The 18,230-nt window shown below is 32.0% G+C and overlaps 6 protein-coding genes across 7 annotated transcripts; all 6 read left to right on the top strand.

Annotated features, from left to right (window-relative positions):
* Positions 1 to 1,607: 1,607 nt before the first annotated feature.
* LOC107368450 (uncharacterized) lies at positions 1,608 to 3,396 on the top strand. Its single transcript, XM_015936267.3, has 3 exons — positions 1,608 to 1,950; positions 2,071 to 2,754; positions 2,837 to 3,396. The coding sequence occupies exons 1-3, from the start codon at positions 1,692 to 1,694 to the stop codon at positions 3,262 to 3,264; spliced, it is 1,371 nt and encodes a 456-aa protein (XP_015791753.2). The 5' UTR covers positions 1,608 to 1,691; the 3' UTR covers positions 3,265 to 3,396.
* A 523-nt stretch (positions 3,397 to 3,919) lies between these two features.
* LOC107368462 (uncharacterized) lies at positions 3,920 to 5,214 on the top strand. The gene is made up of 2 exons (XM_015936282.3): positions 3,920 to 4,173; positions 4,277 to 5,214. Exons 1-2 carry the CDS (start codon positions 4,020 to 4,022, stop codon positions 4,591 to 4,593), a joined length of 471 nt encoding a protein of 156 aa, XP_015791768.1. The 5' UTR covers positions 3,920 to 4,019; the 3' UTR covers positions 4,594 to 5,214.
* Positions 5,215 to 5,719: 505 nt separating this feature from the next.
* LOC107368610 (uncharacterized) lies at positions 5,720 to 8,024 on the top strand. Of its 2 annotated transcripts, XM_015936470.3 has the most exons (6): positions 5,720 to 5,847; positions 6,061 to 6,157; positions 6,349 to 6,436; positions 6,574 to 6,680; positions 6,851 to 6,994; positions 7,062 to 8,024. In XM_015936470.3, the coding sequence occupies exons 2-6, from the start codon at positions 6,103 to 6,105 to the stop codon at positions 7,130 to 7,132; spliced, it is 465 nt and encodes a 154-aa protein (XP_015791956.1). In that variant the 5' UTR covers positions 5,720 to 5,847; positions 6,061 to 6,102; the 3' UTR covers positions 7,133 to 8,024. The 2 variants fall into 2 exon arrangements, with proteins under 2 accessions (XP_015791956.1, XP_089124162.1); XM_089268036.1 differs by having other exon boundaries at positions 5,720 to 6,157.
* A 2,312-nt stretch (positions 8,025 to 10,336) lies between these two features.
* LOC107368573 (T-cell immunomodulatory protein) lies at positions 10,337 to 12,654 on the top strand. Its single transcript, XM_015936418.3, has one exon. The coding sequence runs from the start codon at positions 10,495 to 10,497 to the stop codon at positions 12,334 to 12,336; it is 1,842 nt and encodes a 613-aa protein (XP_015791904.1). The 5' UTR covers positions 10,337 to 10,494; the 3' UTR covers positions 12,337 to 12,654.
* A 628-nt stretch (positions 12,655 to 13,282) lies between these two features.
* LOC107368574 (inhibitor of growth protein 5) lies at positions 13,283 to 14,783 on the top strand. Its single transcript, XM_015936419.3, has 3 exons — positions 13,283 to 13,409; positions 13,648 to 13,719; positions 13,794 to 14,783. Exons 1-3 carry the CDS (start codon positions 13,376 to 13,378, stop codon positions 14,438 to 14,440), a joined length of 753 nt encoding a protein of 250 aa, XP_015791905.1. The 5' UTR covers positions 13,283 to 13,375; the 3' UTR covers positions 14,441 to 14,783.
* Positions 14,784 to 15,639: 856 nt separating this feature from the next.
* LOC107368575 (ras-related protein Rab-10) lies at positions 15,640 to 17,739 on the top strand. Its single transcript, XM_015936420.2, has 2 exons — positions 15,640 to 15,841; positions 15,957 to 17,739. The coding sequence occupies exons 1-2, from the start codon at positions 15,715 to 15,717 to the stop codon at positions 16,439 to 16,441; spliced, it is 612 nt and encodes a 203-aa protein (XP_015791906.1). The 5' UTR covers positions 15,640 to 15,714; the 3' UTR covers positions 16,442 to 17,739.
* Positions 17,740 to 18,230: the final 491 nt, after the last annotated feature.

Below are 18,230 nucleotides of genomic sequence, written 5' to 3'. Positions count from 1 at the left end.
GTCTCTGTTTCTGGTTTTTATTTTTAAAATACATTTGCAAGTAGCAAGTGCAATCATCTTACAAGTTAGTCTAACCAGAAAAAAACGCCTTAAAGATGAGCGCTAAGGATAAGGTCAAATTTTGCGTTTAATAAACTACTGTACTCTGATTTGCGATCCAATTAGTTATTTTATTAATTCTGATAATTACTTGTTTCCATGTGAAAAAGCTATCTGATTACATCTATTTTAACATTTTAAGATTATTCAAAGTAAACCATTGATTTCTGGGTAATGTTAACCAACTCATCACCGACCTTCAGGAATTATAAACATTGGTATAAACACTCAATTATCAATGGTTACTAGGTGCTCAGATGCTTGATTTCAGTCAATTTTTCCCATCATTGAACTTGATCCAGGAATTATGGAGCATTTTGATGGCCTTTTGTAGCAAAATGGAACGCTAAAGTCGCCAATAGAATTTTTATTTATTGATTCATGTTTTACTCGTTAATTCTTTCTGATTTATGAGTTGATTCGTTTGATAAAGTGACTCTTTGGCAGCTAACGTCCCAATGTGAAATCCTGCTCATTCAGCTTTTATTTCACTTGGTTATTATGAGGTTGAATAAAAACAGTCTTTCACATTGATTATTGAAAGGTTATTTAATACGTTTCAATTAAGATTAAATCATAAACCGTTGCAAAGTATGCAAAAAATGGTAAAAGTTTTCACGTTCAAATTAACTTAAACATTTCTCAATTCACTAGAAATTGTCATTTTTATCAAACACTTTGATAAGATTAATAAAGATGAGTAATTTCTGCTTTACTACCATCTAGTGGGTGAGATTATGACTAATTTTATGTAACTATTTTAAATTACTTTCAACTTGAAAGTTTCAAACAAATTGATCGATTCTTTGATCATATGCCATTACGTACCATGTGCCATGCCATACGTTCATCTTGCAACTGTTAAAGGAACAATTTCTCGATCATTAAACGCTCATGCATTATCCATCTCTAGTAATCATTCTGTTAAGAAAAGATTCATGGAGCTCAAGAAGATTTTCAGGTGAAAGTCTATGAGTTATCCAAAACATCTAGACTTTGTAAATCAATCGTCAGCTCACTTTTTCATCTTCAAAGTCTCAGCTAGCTGAGTGAAAGAGCTGACATGATCTATGGTAGTTGAATCAAATCTGATTTAATCTATCTTAAATTAGCATGAAATAATCCAATTAAGTCCAGACCTAATTTAGCTAATTAGATTCGGTTATCTTCATCAGTTCGAGGATTGACTCAACTGGCTGAGACTTTGAAGATAAAAAATTGAGATGACGGATTTTCGTTTACCCTTACTTTTCGCAAAATGGTTCAAAACAGTTTAATAACTGATCTCTAATCGATTAAGAAGCTTGCAAATACTCATTTATTGATGGACTATCTGACCTAGTCTCATTTTAATTTAGAAAATTTAAGCCTGAAATTCGTAGGCTTCGCGAATTTGATCAAAAGAAGTTTATTCACTTTTAATTCAACTTTGAATAAAAAAAGTAAAAGTTTATTGATAGATGGCGTGAAAAAACTGCATCATTGTTTCTATGGAATCAAACGCAAACACATTTTATTTTGTTTTTGAAAGTTGTTTATCAAAAGCTGTGTTTCTACTATTTTACATAATAAATATATGAATTTTATGAAACATGAGATTTTTAATATCTCGTTCTGATCAATTATTAACTGTTATCAAATATTTAGGAAGACGACTGGCATCAACGGATCCTCGTAGCAAATCCAGTTTTATTCGAGATAAAACTCATGTTAATGTTTGCTGTTTGGGTCATACTGGACATGGAAAGACAACTTTATCTTCAGCAATAACTTTAGTGCAATCGAAATTGAAGCGTTCAGTTTATAAGCCGATCGACCAAATCGATAAATCACCAGATGAGAAAGCTAGAGGTTTGATATACAAGTTATTCTATTTAGTCATCTTTGTCTTGTAGCTCATTTGCGTTAATCAATTCTCGAAAGACAATTGTTTCATATTGTAAATTTTTAATTTTAATTTTATCCTTTCAGGTCAATCGATAGTTCCATGTAAAATTGAATTTACAAGTGCATCTAAACACTATGTTCTAACTGATTTACCTGGAGCAAAAGACCTTATTAAAAATACAATATTTGGAGCTTGTGGATCTGACGTAGCTATCATCGTTGTCAGCTGCCAAGAAGGTCCATCAGAACAAACTCGTAAACATTTAGCTATTGCTCGTCATCATGGTGTTGAACATTTTGTTGGTTTCATCAATGAGTTTGGTGAAGGTGACATAGAAAATGTTGAATTATGTGAACTTGCAACTCGAGAAATGTTAGTTGAAGAAGGATTAGATGGTGATGCGATCCATTTTATCCATGGATCGGCGGTTAAGGCACTCAAAGAGGATACAGATGAACTTGAATCAATAGAAAAACTTATTACAATTTTAGACACTCTTCCTAGTCCTGACCGTAATCTAGATTGTTCAGGTTTGCTTTACATTGATAAAATTTACAGTCCACCTGGTCGTGGGACTGGAGTAACAGGAACTGTTAAACATGGAAAATTAACAAAAGGTCAAATCATCGACTGTCTTGGATTTGATCGTCACATTAGGACAAAAATTAATTACATCGAGTGCTTCAATAAAGTGTTAGATGAAACTATTGAAGGTGATTCTGTTGAAATAGTACTGCAGGGAGTAAAAAGAGATGACATTACTAGAGGTAAGTCTTGATTTATAATAGTTTGATGAAATTATAATGTTGATTGATTATAATTATAAAATTATGTTATCTATTTCATTAGGTATGGCTGTGTGTCCATCGGGTGAATTCAGCCAGAGTAATAATCTTGAAGTTCTCTGGCAATTCTTCAACTCATCTCATCGTTCAGATGCTCTTCGTGGAAAGTTTGTTACCACCAATATGTTAAATTTTCATTTTGAAACTGGAGACGTCGTCGGACAAATCATTCTATCGCCTGGAAAAGATTACATTACATCTGGTCAAAGTGATCTGTCGCAAGTAAAATTATCTCGCTCCTGTGTTTTATCTGAAGGCCAATCATTGCTCTTACGTGACGGAAATGAAATAGTAGGGTTAGGCAAAATTAATCGACTACTAGACAATATCAATAAAGAGGAACAAAAAAAGATTTTAAAAGGTCGGAACAGAGTAGAGAGAGAACAGTTCAAATCACTTCTCGACAAAATTGAAAGTGAAAAGGAGCATTAGACCAAAAACTACCGTGTTTCCGCACAAAGAAGGCCAGAGCTTATTCATCAAAATTCTCACTAATTAGCCCTTGGATTTTCTCATTAATTAGCCGCAATGCTATAACTCTATTGAAAAAAAAAACTGGGCTTATTCAAATAGAGTAAAAAGGGGGAATAAGTGAAGTTTTCATTAATAAGCTCTGGCCTTCTTTGTGCGGAAACACGGTAATACTTAATTCAATTTAAATTGTAAATTTTGATGAAAAAATGTTGTTACAAATGGATGAAATCCTACCATCAAACTTCTCTTTGAAACTGTATAAATTATCTTCCATTAAAATTGACGATAATCCCAAAGTATTAATATTAAATACATGCCTATCTTAAAAATTCAATGATATTAATTATTTAAAAAAACAATTCCATGAAAAATCCAATGAATTTTTCATTTCAATATTTCGCTTCTGATCTCTCATCTCTTGAATAAAAGGATAGTCGATTAGATTTTTCGCTTTGCTACTTTTAATTTTAAATAAAAGCTGAAAATTCATTAGGAACTACTTTCTCAAGTTCAATCACTCAACTTTAATTCTGATTAGTCTATGATTGTGGTTAATTACGCACCATTGTCACCTAAAATTTTACTATCTGACAAACAAATATGGTAAATATGGTCATGGTTACTTTGGTTACGTATTTGTTTTTATTTTCATTAATATTTTCAGTCAATTGTGGGAAATCTTATTGGAATAACTTTGAGGTTCAAAATTAAATATGTATCATGTTACTAGTTTATCGACTTCTGACAAGCCTTATTATTCCGTAATTTGTCGATACATTGAAGCTGATTCTCAAAAAAAGCGCAAATTGGTGGTGCCGATACGAGATTTGAAGCCTTCTACAAAAGATATATTATCTCATTTTCAAGGTACAATATCTATTTTGTTTCATTACGATTCTTATTATTTTTAATATTTATTTTGAATATAACAAGACAATTAATTGATATTTTTGTTCATTCATATTTTCAGCCATTGGAGCAGTTATACGATCGAAACACTCAGCTTTGTTGGACTCAGTTGATGAAAAAATACTCCTTAAATGTTTGCTAATTGCTCATTATCACTCAACTGGTTCCTCTGATTATCGTTCAATTGAATTAGCTGATAAATTGTTGAAGGCAGAAAGTAAACCAAACAATCGTCGAGTTTCATTTAAAGTACCACCGGAGGCAATTAAATATGATGAAACGGATTCCTCCAATGATATTCAATCACCCAATCCAGTGGCTAGTGCAGCAACGATTACTGATGATTATGATGAGGATGATGACGATTTTGCATTCTAATAACCTTTTTTATTGTTTTATTTTCAATTCACATTCAAGTGTAAGAATTTTCAAATGATTTTTGCTGCTTTGTTTTGATTAGATTCAAGTAAACTACTCATTATAATTTTTGCAAAATTAAATTTTAATCATTAGGCAGAAATAGATAACAATATTCATTGAATTTAAAATATTCAAAAATTAATTTATTTCCTTATAATGATTTTCTGTGAATTGTACTCTGATTTTCAATGTTATTACTCAAAAGTACTTTTCAGCACTCATGAGGTTGAAATGATTTTTTATGCATTTAACTTTTGTTTTCATGGCAAAGTGCCTAACATCAATACGCACAAGTGTTTTATTCAAAATGAAAAGCTAAAAAATTATCCAAAAATATCTTTTCACTCGATTTTATCAAAATTCAAATTGATCATTTCATTGACAAATGGTGCTTTTGTAAAGTGTACATTTGTATTAATCGCTTGTATTGAACTCAAAATATTTGATTCCATTTTTAAGAGCTTCTTCCGATTCCCTTTTTGCAATTTAATTCAAAATTTTTGTGTAATTTTCGCTTGGAAATGTTGTTTTCATTTTAAGCATAACCTTTGAAAATAAATTGATAATTGTTTGATTGAATTTGATTATGAAACGAGAGATCATTTCTGGATTCGCCATTAACTATCTGAAAGCCCATTATTAACAATTCTGATTTAAATTTTGTATTCATTTATAATTGTAAAATAGTCCATTTGTGGTCCAATTAAGTCAGGTCAGTAATAATAGGTCAGATAAAAGTCAATTCTCAAACGAAAACATTTATAGCAAATGTGTTTGTAGCTTCTTGTTTGTTGTTATGTCATTAACTTATGTTTCTTATTTATTCACTATAATTCACTATTCATTATAAAATGATTTTATTGTCTTAGCACAAATAGTACTTCAATTTTTATATCACCTAATTGAAGAAATCTTAAATTGATTATCTGAAAATAATCATGAAAAGATAAGAAAAAGCTGAATATTAAGGTTATGTAAAAACCTATGTCATAAGTATCCCTCGACTTATTCAAATCTCCCTCTGCTTCTCTTGTGCTCTCTTTAACTCTCCACAGAACACGCTGGGTCCAAGGAACATTTTTTAACTGCATCTTAATAACGAAAGGTAAGTTCATCTGCACTTTGTATCGTAATTAACTTATCTTAACAGATGATCAATACTGCTTCCTCAACTTGTTATTTAACTGTTCATCAGCTCAATTCTCATTGCATGTGTGTATTAATATCTATGCTTACTGTGTCTCTCTTTCCTCGTTCAATTGCTTTCACTCTGTCTCTCTGTATTTTATCCACTGCCTGTGACTGTATATTTAGACATTTCTAGAGTCTTGATTTCGACCCATTCAATCGAAATACGATAATTCCATTAATTTTTGTTTTTCTTGGTTCATTTTTTCCTTGTGATTGACTATTCTGTACCCCTAGGTTGGATTACATAGGTAATTGAGAGTATCTCTGTTACGAGCGATGTATGCTTTACCCAAAGGTAATACAAAAGAGATATTAGCAAAAACACGACGAGGTAAGTTGTTGATTTTCATTAACATTATTTTTCCACCTTTACAATGTCACGTCTCTTCTACAAACTGTTTTATGCCGATTCGCGTTAATTATTCGTGTCACATGTGTGTGTTAATCCATTTACTGTTGAAGGGTCACCTTAGTCCTTGTTGCTCCATTATACAAATAATTTCATTTTCTTTCTACTCTCAGGCATCTCACAAAAATATGAATCATTTGGTAATCAAAAGGTATCTAAGAATAAACGTGATTCTGATCATCTACCAGTTAACGAGATAAGGTCAGTATACTTTGATTTAATCCATCACCTTCAGTCACTGTCCACTTTTACCAACATCAAGTCATATATTTCAATCAACTATCTTGTAGCATATCAGATAATATTTTTCTTTCCTCTTTCTTTTTTCTTCATGGCAGCTCAGCAAAGCCAATTTTTCACAATAGAACCAAAAAAGTATTAGTTCATAAAGATGTCCAAGAGATTACTCCACAGCATCAAGAGATGATTAAATATGTCCATGAAAGTAAGGAAATCCTTCAATCCAATGTCATAGGGTGATAAAAGCATGCCTTACCAGACTTCAATTTTCAACTGATTGGCGGCTGATTAGTTATCATTCTCTGACGTTATATCTTATCATTTTACCTCATTTTTGCATTGAAACATGTCTTATTGCTCAATAATTATTTTCAGGTTGGCTTTTTGTGATGAAAGATTTTGAAGTTTGTAGTAAAAGTGATAATGAAGCGGTAACTAATAATGGACCCGTTTCTCCAAATCAAAACCAATCAACACCAAAAGTTTCTTATTACAAAAACAGAAGTGCCTCTGTACCAAGTAAGTTGATAAAATTCACCAATATTGAAATTTTATATCATCTAATTATCCTTTCTCTCTTTTTCAGAATTTGAGCCTTTTGATCTCGAAACCTTCTGGGGTCAGAGGTTATACCAGAATTTGACCCGATCTACATGATACGGAGTAGTAAATAGGATCTGAAAGTCAATTATAAAGTGACCAGTTTTTAGCAGGATAAAGTGTAATACAGAAGCATCTCGGTTGTGAATCAAATATTTTAAAACGACAACTCGCCAAAGATGCATAAGTTAACACTAAGAAAGCAGTAAATTGTAACCAACTATAGCAACACTTACCAGGATTTTGTGGAGAAGATTTATAAGATGCAATGACGAACCAAAAAGTGGATTGAAAACTATCTTTTCGATCGGCCAAACTCACCTATTTATTTACTTTTTTCAATCAAATTTATCGTTAGCACCAATTTGGTTATGGATTTTGATATTTTGCCATTGAACATGTTGATCAGTCTCTTTCTCTACCCTAGAGACTTGATTACCTGAAATTTAAAGCTAAACTGCATGCTCAATCAACGAAGGATTAACTAGCTCATTCCAAAGATGCCATTTGACTGAAAGAAATGGAATGAAAGACTGAAAAATTGATCAAGCAAAGTCTCTTCACGATTTATGGACTATACTTGGTTGATTATACAAATCTAGTATCTTACCTAATCTATTTTTCCAATCTAATTCGTCTTTGTTTAGTTAATTTCACAATATTAATCCTACCTCCTCATTGCCCTTCAATTTACTTAAAAACTTCAAAATTATACACCAATCCACTATCCTTTGTCCCTTTTCCTGACCCATTACTACCTTAGTGATTCCTGAACTCGCAATGACATAATTTTTGAATTCAACTCTTGCCGGGTGCATTCAAAATCCTGATTTCTCCCAACTTCTCGTCATTTTTTCATCTTATTTTTTCTTCTCATTACCCATTAATGACTTTAGTCTACTAAAATAATAAGGTAGCCTTACCTAGGTTGTGATATTAATCATTGTAATTACTGTTTTAGTTATTTCGTTTCACTCATAGTTCCTTTTTATTTAACAAAATCTTGTTTGTGATCACAAATCGGTACAACTTCGCTTCTTGTTGTTTTCATTTGATTTACATCGATTTCAACAAAAGCTTATATCACATATTATAATAGAGAAAAATTTCCTTATATCATGGTAGTTAAATTATGTTTTTTTCTGTTTCCTAGATTCTAGTTTTATTTAAAATCGACCAGCGATAAAGTGAAAGATGCATTTATTTTAATGACCACCTTTTATCCTTTTATCATATTACCTCACTGGACAAACCAACTTCTAATCAACTTAGCAATAATCAATTCTCATAATTTTTTGGTTAAAAGCAACCTACCAAGCTCAATCCATAAAAAGAATGGAAATAATCAAATTGATCAACAAAGATTTTACTCCAGCAACATTTTCAATGCATTTAATATGGAGAAAATACGAAACATGTTCAAATTATTGTCATCTTCCATTATTATAGTTTACATTAAAAGTAAATATTAAAAATTAAAATCAATTGATACACAAAGATTGCTTTTCACTCAAGTTAAAGTCCAATGTTCATAATAATTTCCCAAGTACTCTTGATTAATCACGATTATCGAGGCAAAGTAGACCGATAAATGTTTACAATCAGTAGTAAATTATCAAACACTTTTAACATTATAGTGAAAATTCAAGAAACATTGAAACAATATAAATGTACAACACCATTAGATCGTTTTCCGATTTTAATTTATTTACAAAAGCTCTAGAAGCTAGATTAAATTCAATACGATAAGATCATGTAAAAATATAATAATCAAATGCTTTTAACCGGTAATTTGATTAATGTTTCTGGTAAATCATTAAAAATGTTGTTTACCCAAACAGTTAAACCGTTATGATGAAGCAAATTGTAATTCAAGTTATTGTTGGAAGCAACCGTTTGTAAGCACATTTTTCCATTGAGAAAATTTTCATGTTTTCGATGTTCTAGATCGATGATATGAGTGTTGATTGATTGATGATATGAAATTTTCACCATTCAGAAGATTGAGCTATTTATGTTCTGAAACAAGAAGCGTGTGAGGCTAACATGAAAATAAATACAATTCAATTTAATCATCAACATACATTGATTTTCAGGTAGATTATGGTATTTTTGAAAGTCATTGTGATCATCAACCTCTCAGCTAATACAGTCACCTACCAGAAACTGCACCAAGCTGGAAATAGCTTATTTACACTATTCGTCGAGCAGCATAATTCATAATTTTCAATCTCCCTTAATAGAACAAATTTACACAAAAATGTTGCTTTAAACTGATTTTGAGAGTTTTTAGATTGATATTTCACGAAAGAAAATTTAATTAAGCCTATTGATAATTAAAGAAATCGAATCAAAATTCGACGAAATTCAAAAGTAGATAAAACTCCTCCTTGTTAGGGGCCATTGAAAAAATTATGTGCAGTTTCTGGTAGGTGCACTTTTTGGTAGGTGACTGTACAAATTGTTGCAATTCAATATTTTTCGTTGGTTCAAATATTGCGGTGTTGAATTGTTGAGTTAAATTTAGATTAGGCATGGAAAGATTTAAAGCTTAAAATTTAACAACAAGATTAGTAAAATGAGATTTTATTACTAAAGATTTTTTATGTATATTTAAACAACGATTGTGAGGTGATATGATGGTTATATGCACGAGGGCGAAGCCCGAGTGTATTCACTATCATATCACCGAGCAAGAGTTATTTAAAAAGCTTACATAATGAAAGTAAAAGCTGAAGACACAATTGGTCAATTTATGGCTAAAAAATTTTATCTCTTCTTCATTGATAAGATTTGTGAGATTTAACCAAAAATTGAATTCAATTATTTCATTTAACTCTCTATGGGTTTGTTAACAAACCCATTCAAATAACTAGTGCTAATAACCAAAAATATCAGTCGCAATAACTAGCGGTTATCAAGCACTGAGTTATGTAATGTAAGAAAACATTAAAATAATCTCATCGAGAATTAACACAAACATGCAATTTAACATAACATGTCGTATTTAACATACATGTCTTATACATTTTTATAGAAATCAGTCTTTTCATCATGGCACAATCAGAGAACAAGGAAAAATTTTGTTAAACAATTTAGACTAATTGTCAAGCTCCTTGAGAGTCTTGTAATTTACAAGTTGTCGATCTTTTCTAATAATATAACCGAGTGTAACTATTCGGGTATGCTCTTGTATCGAGTAATTTTCACTTGAGTATCGATACTTTTAGGTTATGAATCTTACCCTTTTTGTGCAGAAGAAGTAAACATTCGTTTGTTAAAAAACGATAAGACTAATGCTACCAGATATGTCATTGTTTCTGTCTGTTAAATCAATGTTTATTAAATGGTAACAGATGGTTTATGTTTATATTGTAATTATGTTTTTTAATTTTTGAGTTTAATTGTTTTCTGAAGAAATGGGTATCAAAATCATTGAAGATGGAATTGTTATCTTCTTTTGTTTTAATGTACTTTTATCTATCAATAGTATAAATGTGAACTGCAAATTGATCTCAATCCAAGCTAATGGTTTGGTCACTGCTTTAGGAGACTTCGATTCAGACAAATTAACGGACTTTTTTGTTATCAACCCTAGTCGTAGCTCATTTCAAGTGCTCAAAGCCACAGAAAAACCTGATTTCGTCGTCGATCCCGCTTTAGAATGTTACACCAGCAAAAAAGAACCCATTGTTGGCCTTATTCCCGGTGACTTTCTGGGAAAAGCTTTTATGGATATTATTGTGATAACCAAGGACGCTGATCATTCCACTAATAATGTTCAGTTCAAATTATTCCTCATACCTGGTAATAGAACTCATTTAAATTGTCATTACCTTTCAGAAGGCTTATTTTTCGCCAAAGTGACTCATCAGCCATTAGCTTTAGATTATAATGGAGATATGATAATTGATTTGCTTGCTCGTGATGTCGATGGTCAAAGATACATTTACACTTCAATTAAGGAGTCTAATGCTACTCGTGTCAATTTAAGCATTGCTGATAATGATGGAATAATACGTTCACCTAATAGTAATAGTTTTATTGATTTTGATGGTGACTATAGGAGTGACTTGATTATTGAAAGTGATAAAGCTATGGAGTATTGGTCTCGTTCTACTGCTGGTTTCAAGAAAATCAAAGAAATCCCATTTCCTAAATACAAACTCATTGGTATGTCAACTTATGCCGACATGAATGCTGATGGAATTGTTGATCACATATTGCCAGTCTGTGGAGATTCAAGTTGTTCATCTTCATCTGCTCTTTTAGTATTGGATGGCTCTAAAAATCAATGGTCTGTTCTCAATGATCATTTCTCTGATGTAGCCGGAACGTCCGGATCATTGCAGTTTGCGGTAATCCAAGATAGCTCAGACCAGTTTGTTTTTCCATTGAAACTTCGACAAGCTGATGTTGATGGTGATGGATATCCTGATTTACTTGGTCTAATGAAATCTAAAGATTCAAATTTAGTTAAAGTCATCATCTTACAGAATATAAAAAATGAGACAAATATTTTAGGCCGATCTTTTGTACCTCGTTGGTTCATTGATGCTGGTTTGAGTCAAACTAATTCACCTGTATTAGCATCTTTTGCAGATATTAGCGAAGATGGAAAAGCTGACGTATTAGTCAATTCTCGTGTTTCTGGGAAACCTAATTACATGATCTCAGCCGTTCTCAATGATCAAATGTATGATGCATGTTTCCTTAAAGTTCTGGTAACCAGTGGACTTTGTTATGGAGACTGTCCAAGTATTGAAAAAACGTTGGATGGATCAGCACCATCATCTGTCATTCCATATGGAACTAACCAACCTGGTCCCTCTATTAGCTATCAACTGATTGATACTGCAGGCAATCGAAGAATTGGATTCGCTGGTCAATTATCTCAGTCATCGGATTTTAGTCTTCAAATGCCCTATTCTATTTTTGGTCTTGGCCAATTACCCAATTTCGTTGATAATTTAACAGCTTCTATACCATCAGCTACAGACAATGTGATAAGAGTCAGCTCTTGGTCTCAAATTGTCCCTGATGCTCAGGTTGTTGTTATACCTTATCCGCCTAGTGATCCACGAATATGGCGAACTAAATTATTTATTACACCAAGTGACATAGTCATTTCGACTTTAATCACATTAATATCAATATGTGTTTTATTGGCTTTAATTATTCTTTTATTACACAGAAAAGAGGTTCTTGAAGACTTAGCTGAGCACGAGGAATATAAACGACATTGGCCGGAAAGCAGATGATGTTAATAATTTCTGATCAATAATGATGATCTCTTCTCTACCTCTGTCTACTCCTCCTTGAAATTGTTCAGTAATTTTCTCGGCAATGTAGTCAATTTTATTTAATTTGAACCACCGATAAAATTGATAATATTATGAGGGATTGAACAATCAAAGCACAAGATGTAATCGTGAATTGAAAATTTTGCGCTGTTTCAAAGCTATTTAAAAGTGAAAATCTATTATAATAGTCAACTATTAAGCAATGTCTGCATTCGAGTCAGCCCCAGTGTATTTGTGACAAAGTTAATTTTTCAATAAAATATTTCTATTACAAAATTTTATTCTTCAATTATTGATGATGAACAATCTGCTGATAATCTGTTTACCCATGTTTAGACATTTTTTTTGCAAAGTATTGCTACAATATTTACATAATTAATCTTTAAATAATTTACCCTAAAGTTATTTTATATTTCCATACGTTTCTGTAATCCCCTATGATTAGTTTCGTATTTTATGTCCATCTAGAATTTTCAACCTTCATTCATTAATCCTGTTCTTTTAATCATGAACTTGAGCATTTACAATTCTTTATGTCATTCGTGCTTTTCAAAGAGTATACTCTTGGTTACTGGCCTTTCTCTTTCAAAACATAATAAGACGAAGAAAAGGCCCAAAAAAGAAAAAGAAGAAAGAAATGTGAGTCTGTCCGCAGGTTTGAGAGAAAAGTGTTATTCATCTGTTCTCCCTGGTTTGCTTCAGTTCCATTTATTTTGTGGTCCGACCTCCTCCAGTCAAACCTTTAAAATGCTAATAGTAGTTTAAATTGTAATCCTCGTATCATTACTCAATATTTGATTCCACACTGCCCATCAGATAATTGAACAAAGAGCCTTTTCCAAAACAACAGCAGCAGCAACAACAAAAACAACTCATTTTATACTCTTCTCCCTTAACCTTTCCTCTCCTGAGTCTGCTATTTTGTACAATCTGTTGGCAAATTCTTTGTATCATCGGCGAAACACCATAATTAATTAATTGATTAAAACCTGAAATCATGACCAATCCTCATTTGGAGAGTTTTCTTGAAAGTAAGTTGTATTTTAAGTGCGCTTGATCAATCTATGATTAGAGATAAGACAATGTTTATGAATGAAACTATAAACAAAATACCAACTTCCCCCCAATTCTTGAGAACAATCTATTTTTTCTCCTTGACTCTCTTTAATTGTTTTGAATTTACATCGATCAATTCATCATGAACTCATTCTATTTTCATTTATTATCTTATTTTGCCATGACTCGCTTCACCTCTCAATACAATTTTAGGTCTGGATACTTTACCGGCAGACTTACAAAGGAACTTTACTCTGATGAGAGATTTGGACATGAGAGCTCAAGGTAAAAATTTGGTGAATTTAATATCAAAATTTAACAACTAGTTTCAAACAACTATTTTCTTGTTCTTTATTCAGACCTCATCAATGCCATCAGAATAATTTCTGAAAATTACGTGGACAAAGCTAATGAATTGGATGAAGACGAAAAGTGTGACAAATTCTCTGACATACGGAATAAATTTGCAAAAGCAACCTCTTTAAGTGATGACAAAATCCAACTCTCCGCACAAACCTATGAGATGATCGATAAATACATCAGAAGACTTGATTCAGAACTAACCAAACTAGAAGATGAATTGAAAGAAAAAATTTTATTCCAATCTACAACTCCAAAAGAGGGTAGAAAACGTGGCCGAGGAAAAGGGACTAAAGGAAAAGGTAAAGCAAGTTCGGTTCGGAGGAAAAACGTTTATGGAACTGATAAAGGTCACAAAAAACAAAGAGTAGGCACAGACCCATCTATTGCCCTAGCTGCTATTCCTGGCTCAGAAACTTCTATCTTAGCGACCATTACCGGTAGTGCTGATGTTCTAGATATGCCTGTTGATCCAAATGAACCTACTTACTGTATATGTCATCAAGTATCTTTTGGAGAAATGATTGGCTGTGATAATCCAGACTGTCCGATCGAGTGGTTCCATTTTGCATGTGTTGGCTTAACAACGAAACCAAAAGGAAAATGGTACTGTTCGAAGTGTAGTAATGATCGTAAAAAGAAGTGAACCTGGAGGTTCTAAATGCTCAAATCCATGAAATTCGCGTAAACGCAAAAATTTCCAATTCCCATTATCAATTTATTTGTGATGCAAGCAAAATGACATTCTCATCTATAAATCATGTTAATATTCAAAATCTATGCATATTTCATTCATTTTGGCTCAATCAACTAGAACCACATTGAAATCATCTTTTTTACAACGCTCATCTCAGAACACCACATTGTTAATGAATGATTTTTAAACAATCGAAAAAATTCAATGTTTTTTAACGTTACATCGCACGGCATTTATAATATCATTTCTTAGCTGTTAAAGGTCAAGTTAATAAAATGCATAGAACTTTTCACTTGATAAGGTTCAATCGATGAATCAATCAGTCTTGAGGAGTCGTCAATAATTCTCGATAGTTTGATAGTATTCGAAATGGTCACATAGCTAACCTACAATTATTTTTGTAGTGATTTCTATCTTTCGTGACTTGCACAATTTAGAGCAAGACCTTCGTCAAGTTTCAAATAAGAGACTAAGCAAAATATTAAGAGACGATCAGAAATACGACACTAGAGGCAAATTGGGATAATTTTTCAATGTTATCAAATCAAAGTTTATTAAATTTTAGATGAAGGCTGAGAGCAAATGCCAAAAGACTTAGTGCATTTTGGCTTTGATATATTCATTAGTTAGCGATGTCAAGGTTGCGGACAGTTTTTTCGTCTTCGTGTAATACAGAAACCTTCCATGCAACGGAAATCTGCTTCAGGTCAAGCGGGTCCACAACATGTCTCGTCAGTTCCACACCAATGCTAAACATCTATCATAAATTTCAACTAAATAGACATTTCACTCGGAACTGTCCATATCATTTCCCCTACGGATTTCAAAATAATGTATTTGACTTGATTCTGGGAGAAAATTAAAGCTTCTTACTTTTCAGCGACTCATTTTTACCGAAACTCAATTCATATCCATGTTTTCATCTCCGTTTACCCAACTACCTCCACCCTCACCTCTCCTCCTCATAATAATGAAAATTCAAATTGTAATCAAAAATCCTTGTTAACTTTGAAAATGTAATGCCAAAAACTCGTCTGCCATAAGTTGAATTCGAACGGTGGCGCCTTATATGCTACCATTCTCCGGAAGGGGAGCAAATGTAAAAACTGGTTTCATGTTTACACTGTGGCTATCATTAAATTTAATGTTTTTGATTTGTTCTGTTCAGCAACCGGTTGGAATTATTTCTCAACAAACAGTTAAATATCCAATAGTCGAGTTTCATGGCTCGTCAAAATTATGATTATCTTTTCAAATTACTTTTAATCGGTGATTCTGGTGTAGGTAAAACGTGCATACTTTTTAGATTCAGTGATGATGCTTTCAACTCAACCTTCATTTCTACTATTGGTAAGTTTGACATGCATAACCATCTTTCTTAATCCTATCCTTCCCCTTATACCTTTTGTTTCATTTTGCTTCATTTTCTCTCTTTATCTTTTGCCTCCTCTCTTTTCTCTCACAGGTATAGATTTCAAAATTAAGACTATAGAGTTAAGAGGAAAACGTATCAAGCTTCAGATATGGGACACTGCTGGACAAGAAAGATTTCACACGATTACAACCTCTTATTATCGAGGAGCCAGTGGAATTATGCTAGTTTACGATATAACTAACCTTAAAAGCTTTGACAGTGTAGCAAAATGGTTAAGAACTATAGATGAACATGCAAATGAGGATGTTGAAAAGATGATACTCGGCAATAAATGTGACATGGAAGATAAAAGAATTATTCCTCGAGAAAAGGCCGAGGCTGTAGCCAGGGAACATGGAATTCGATTTCTTGAAACTAGTGCTAAATCAAATTTGAATATCAACCAAGCGTTCATGGAACTAGCAGAGGCAATTCTAATAAAGAGAACCGCGGGAAGAGGAAGCTTGGAGGCTGCTGATCGAGTTAACATCACTCAAACGGAAAATAAAAGCTTAATAAGGTGCTGCAATGTATGAAAAAAAATGTTTACAAAGGAAAATTTTGCTGTTGACTTATTTGGAGAAAAATTTTGACTTACCAACCAAAGAGTGATAAATTCAACTAAAAAAGAAAGATCAACTGAAAGCAAAACGGTTTACCGAAGGATACTAAACAATAATTTTAACTAATTATAATCAATGGATGATTCTGAATTCATAACTGAGATGTCAAGCAGCTAAACTGTTTTCGACTATTTCCACCTTTTCCCCTATACTTTCATTCTTTCTTTTCCTCTATTTCGCCTTCCCTTGTGTTAATGCACTTTGACTCTCAATCATACTTTCCCCTTCACTTTTGCTTACATCCTGTTTTTGCTTTTGTTTATCTCTCTATCTCTCTCTCTATTTATCTCTCTAATTTTCTCTCTTACTATCTCTTTTTGTCAATCTCAAGATAAAATAGTGTTTCGATATTCAACAACTCTGAAACTATAAAATTATAAAAACACACAAATTATTCTCTACTCCAAAATCGTGGTAAATATGCAATGGCATGACAATATGAATTTATGGAGCTTTCAAAAAATACAAGCCAAATCAAGTCAACAACTAAAGTCAAAGATTGTAACATCGGCCAGTGAAAAGTTATCATTTGCAATGGACGAGACATAGAAATTTACTCATTTTATGCATCAAGATATACTCAACAATACTATCATTCATTTAAAATTTGAACCTAAACCCGTTCATGTTTATTCTGTTTTTGTTTCTGTTTTGTTTTGTTCCTATTTTTCTCTCTTTTTTCTTTCTCTCTAAATTACTGTCAAATGTTTATCATTAGATTTAGAAACCATTTTCTAACCAATTTTTCACCTTGGAGTTAACCTTATCAATGACCATGGTCATCATCATAACCAAGAAAACGAAGGATATAAAAATAATTGATTGCAAAATCAAACATTTGGACGAATTATCGAGAGGAATTGGTCAGAATTACAGTTGAAATGAAAAGGGTTATCCAAATGGTTTTTACAAGACAAACAAAAGCAATCAACAAGATAAAGTCATCATGATGGAAGCTCAGAAACAATTATTTATATTATTATTATCTTGCCTCAATAATTGTCAAATTTGGTATATAATAATAATACAAAATACGGATCTCTTCATTTCTTTCTCATACCCATACACATACATAAATACACACAAAATCAACCCCAAAATTTTATTAGAGTCTGTTACAATTAAGTGAAAAAAAAATCTCAAAACAAATTCTTTTTCTTTCTTTTTTTCTTAAAATACTGAAATAAGATGAAATTTTGTTACTTTTTTCACTCTTTCATTACTTTGTTTTCATTTTTAAGGTTTGATGATAAAGCGAAAGAAAGTCATTAAGGCAAGACTACATCATCGTTGCACTTATTTGACTATTTGGGGCGATCAAACCTTTTTTGACTATGTTAGTGAGAAGAAAAGAATAAATTCTTTCTTTTCTCATCTTTCTCATAATTCCAAGAAAAAAATAAACAAATCCATTTACAATTATCAAACTGAATTAGGTTTCTCTCATTCAACTGATTGTCCATTAACAAATTCGTATTGCTGAAACTTGAAAAACTTGAGACCAGTCATGGATTACGATGTATTTTTTTTATTCAACATTGACTTTCAACAAGATTTAATTACAATTACTTTAAAATTTAGCCACAAAAAAGATTGAACTGGAAAATAAATTCGATTAAAGTTCATTTGGGTTCATCTGTCGATTAATCGAGTGCTAATACGGATCTCTTCATTTCTTTCTCATTCCTGAAAGCTTTGCTCG

This window comes from Tetranychus urticae, chromosome 1 (assembly GCF_039701765.1).
Source record: "Tetranychus urticae isolate SD_2017Ah chromosome 1, NJAU_TeUrti_SD_1.0, whole genome shotgun sequence".
Lineage (NCBI taxonomy): Eukaryota > Metazoa > Arthropoda > Arachnida > Trombidiformes > Tetranychidae > Tetranychus > Tetranychus urticae.
Note: the sequence above shows the minus strand (reverse complement) of the source record. Positions and strands in the feature narration are given on the sequence as shown.

Excerpts from the sequence above, each read along its gene's own strand:
- LOC107368450 (XM_015936267.3), top strand. The coding sequence starts at position 1,692 with ATGAGATTTTTAATATCTCGTTCTGATCAATTATTAACTGTTATCAAA. Across the intron at positions 1,951-2,070 it reads ACCAGATGAGAAAGCTAGAG|GTCAATCGATAGTTCCATGT; the intron begins GTTTGATATACA and ends TTATCCTTTCAG. Across the intron at positions 2,755-2,836 it reads AAGAGATGACATTACTAGAG|GTATGGCTGTGTGTCCATCG; the intron begins GTAAGTCTTGAT and ends CTATTTCATTAG.
- LOC107368462 (XM_015936282.3), top strand. The coding sequence starts at position 4,020 with ATGTATCATGTTACTAGTTTATCGACTTCTGACAAGCCTTATTATTCC. Across the intron at positions 4,174-4,276 it reads TATATTATCTCATTTTCAAG|CCATTGGAGCAGTTATACGA; the intron begins GTACAATATCTA and ends TCATATTTTCAG.
- LOC107368610 (XM_015936470.3), top strand. The coding sequence starts at position 6,103 with ATGTATGCTTTACCCAAAGGTAATACAAAAGAGATATTAGCAAAAACA. Across the intron at positions 6,437-6,573 it reads CTACCAGTTAACGAGATAAG|CTCAGCAAAGCCAATTTTTC; the intron begins GTCAGTATACTT and ends TCTTCATGGCAG. Across the intron at positions 6,681-6,850 it reads GATTAAATATGTCCATGAAA|GTTGGCTTTTTGTGATGAAA; the intron begins GTAAGGAAATCC and ends AATTATTTTCAG.
- LOC107368573 (XM_015936418.3), top strand. The coding sequence starts at position 10,495 with ATGGGTATCAAAATCATTGAAGATGGAATTGTTATCTTCTTTTGTTTT.
- LOC107368574 (XM_015936419.3), top strand. The coding sequence starts at position 13,376 with ATGACCAATCCTCATTTGGAGAGTTTTCTTGAAA. Across the intron at positions 13,410-13,647 it reads TTTGGAGAGTTTTCTTGAAA|GTCTGGATACTTTACCGGCA; the intron begins GTAAGTTGTATT and ends ATACAATTTTAG. Across the intron at positions 13,720-13,793 it reads TTTGGACATGAGAGCTCAAG|ACCTCATCAATGCCATCAGA; the intron begins GTAAAAATTTGG and ends TTCTTTATTCAG.
- LOC107368575 (XM_015936420.2), top strand. The coding sequence starts at position 15,715 with ATGGCTCGTCAAAATTATGATTATCTTTTCAAATTACTTTTAATCGGT. Across the intron at positions 15,842-15,956 it reads AACCTTCATTTCTACTATTG|GTATAGATTTCAAAATTAAG; the intron begins GTAAGTTTGACA and ends TTTCTCTCACAG.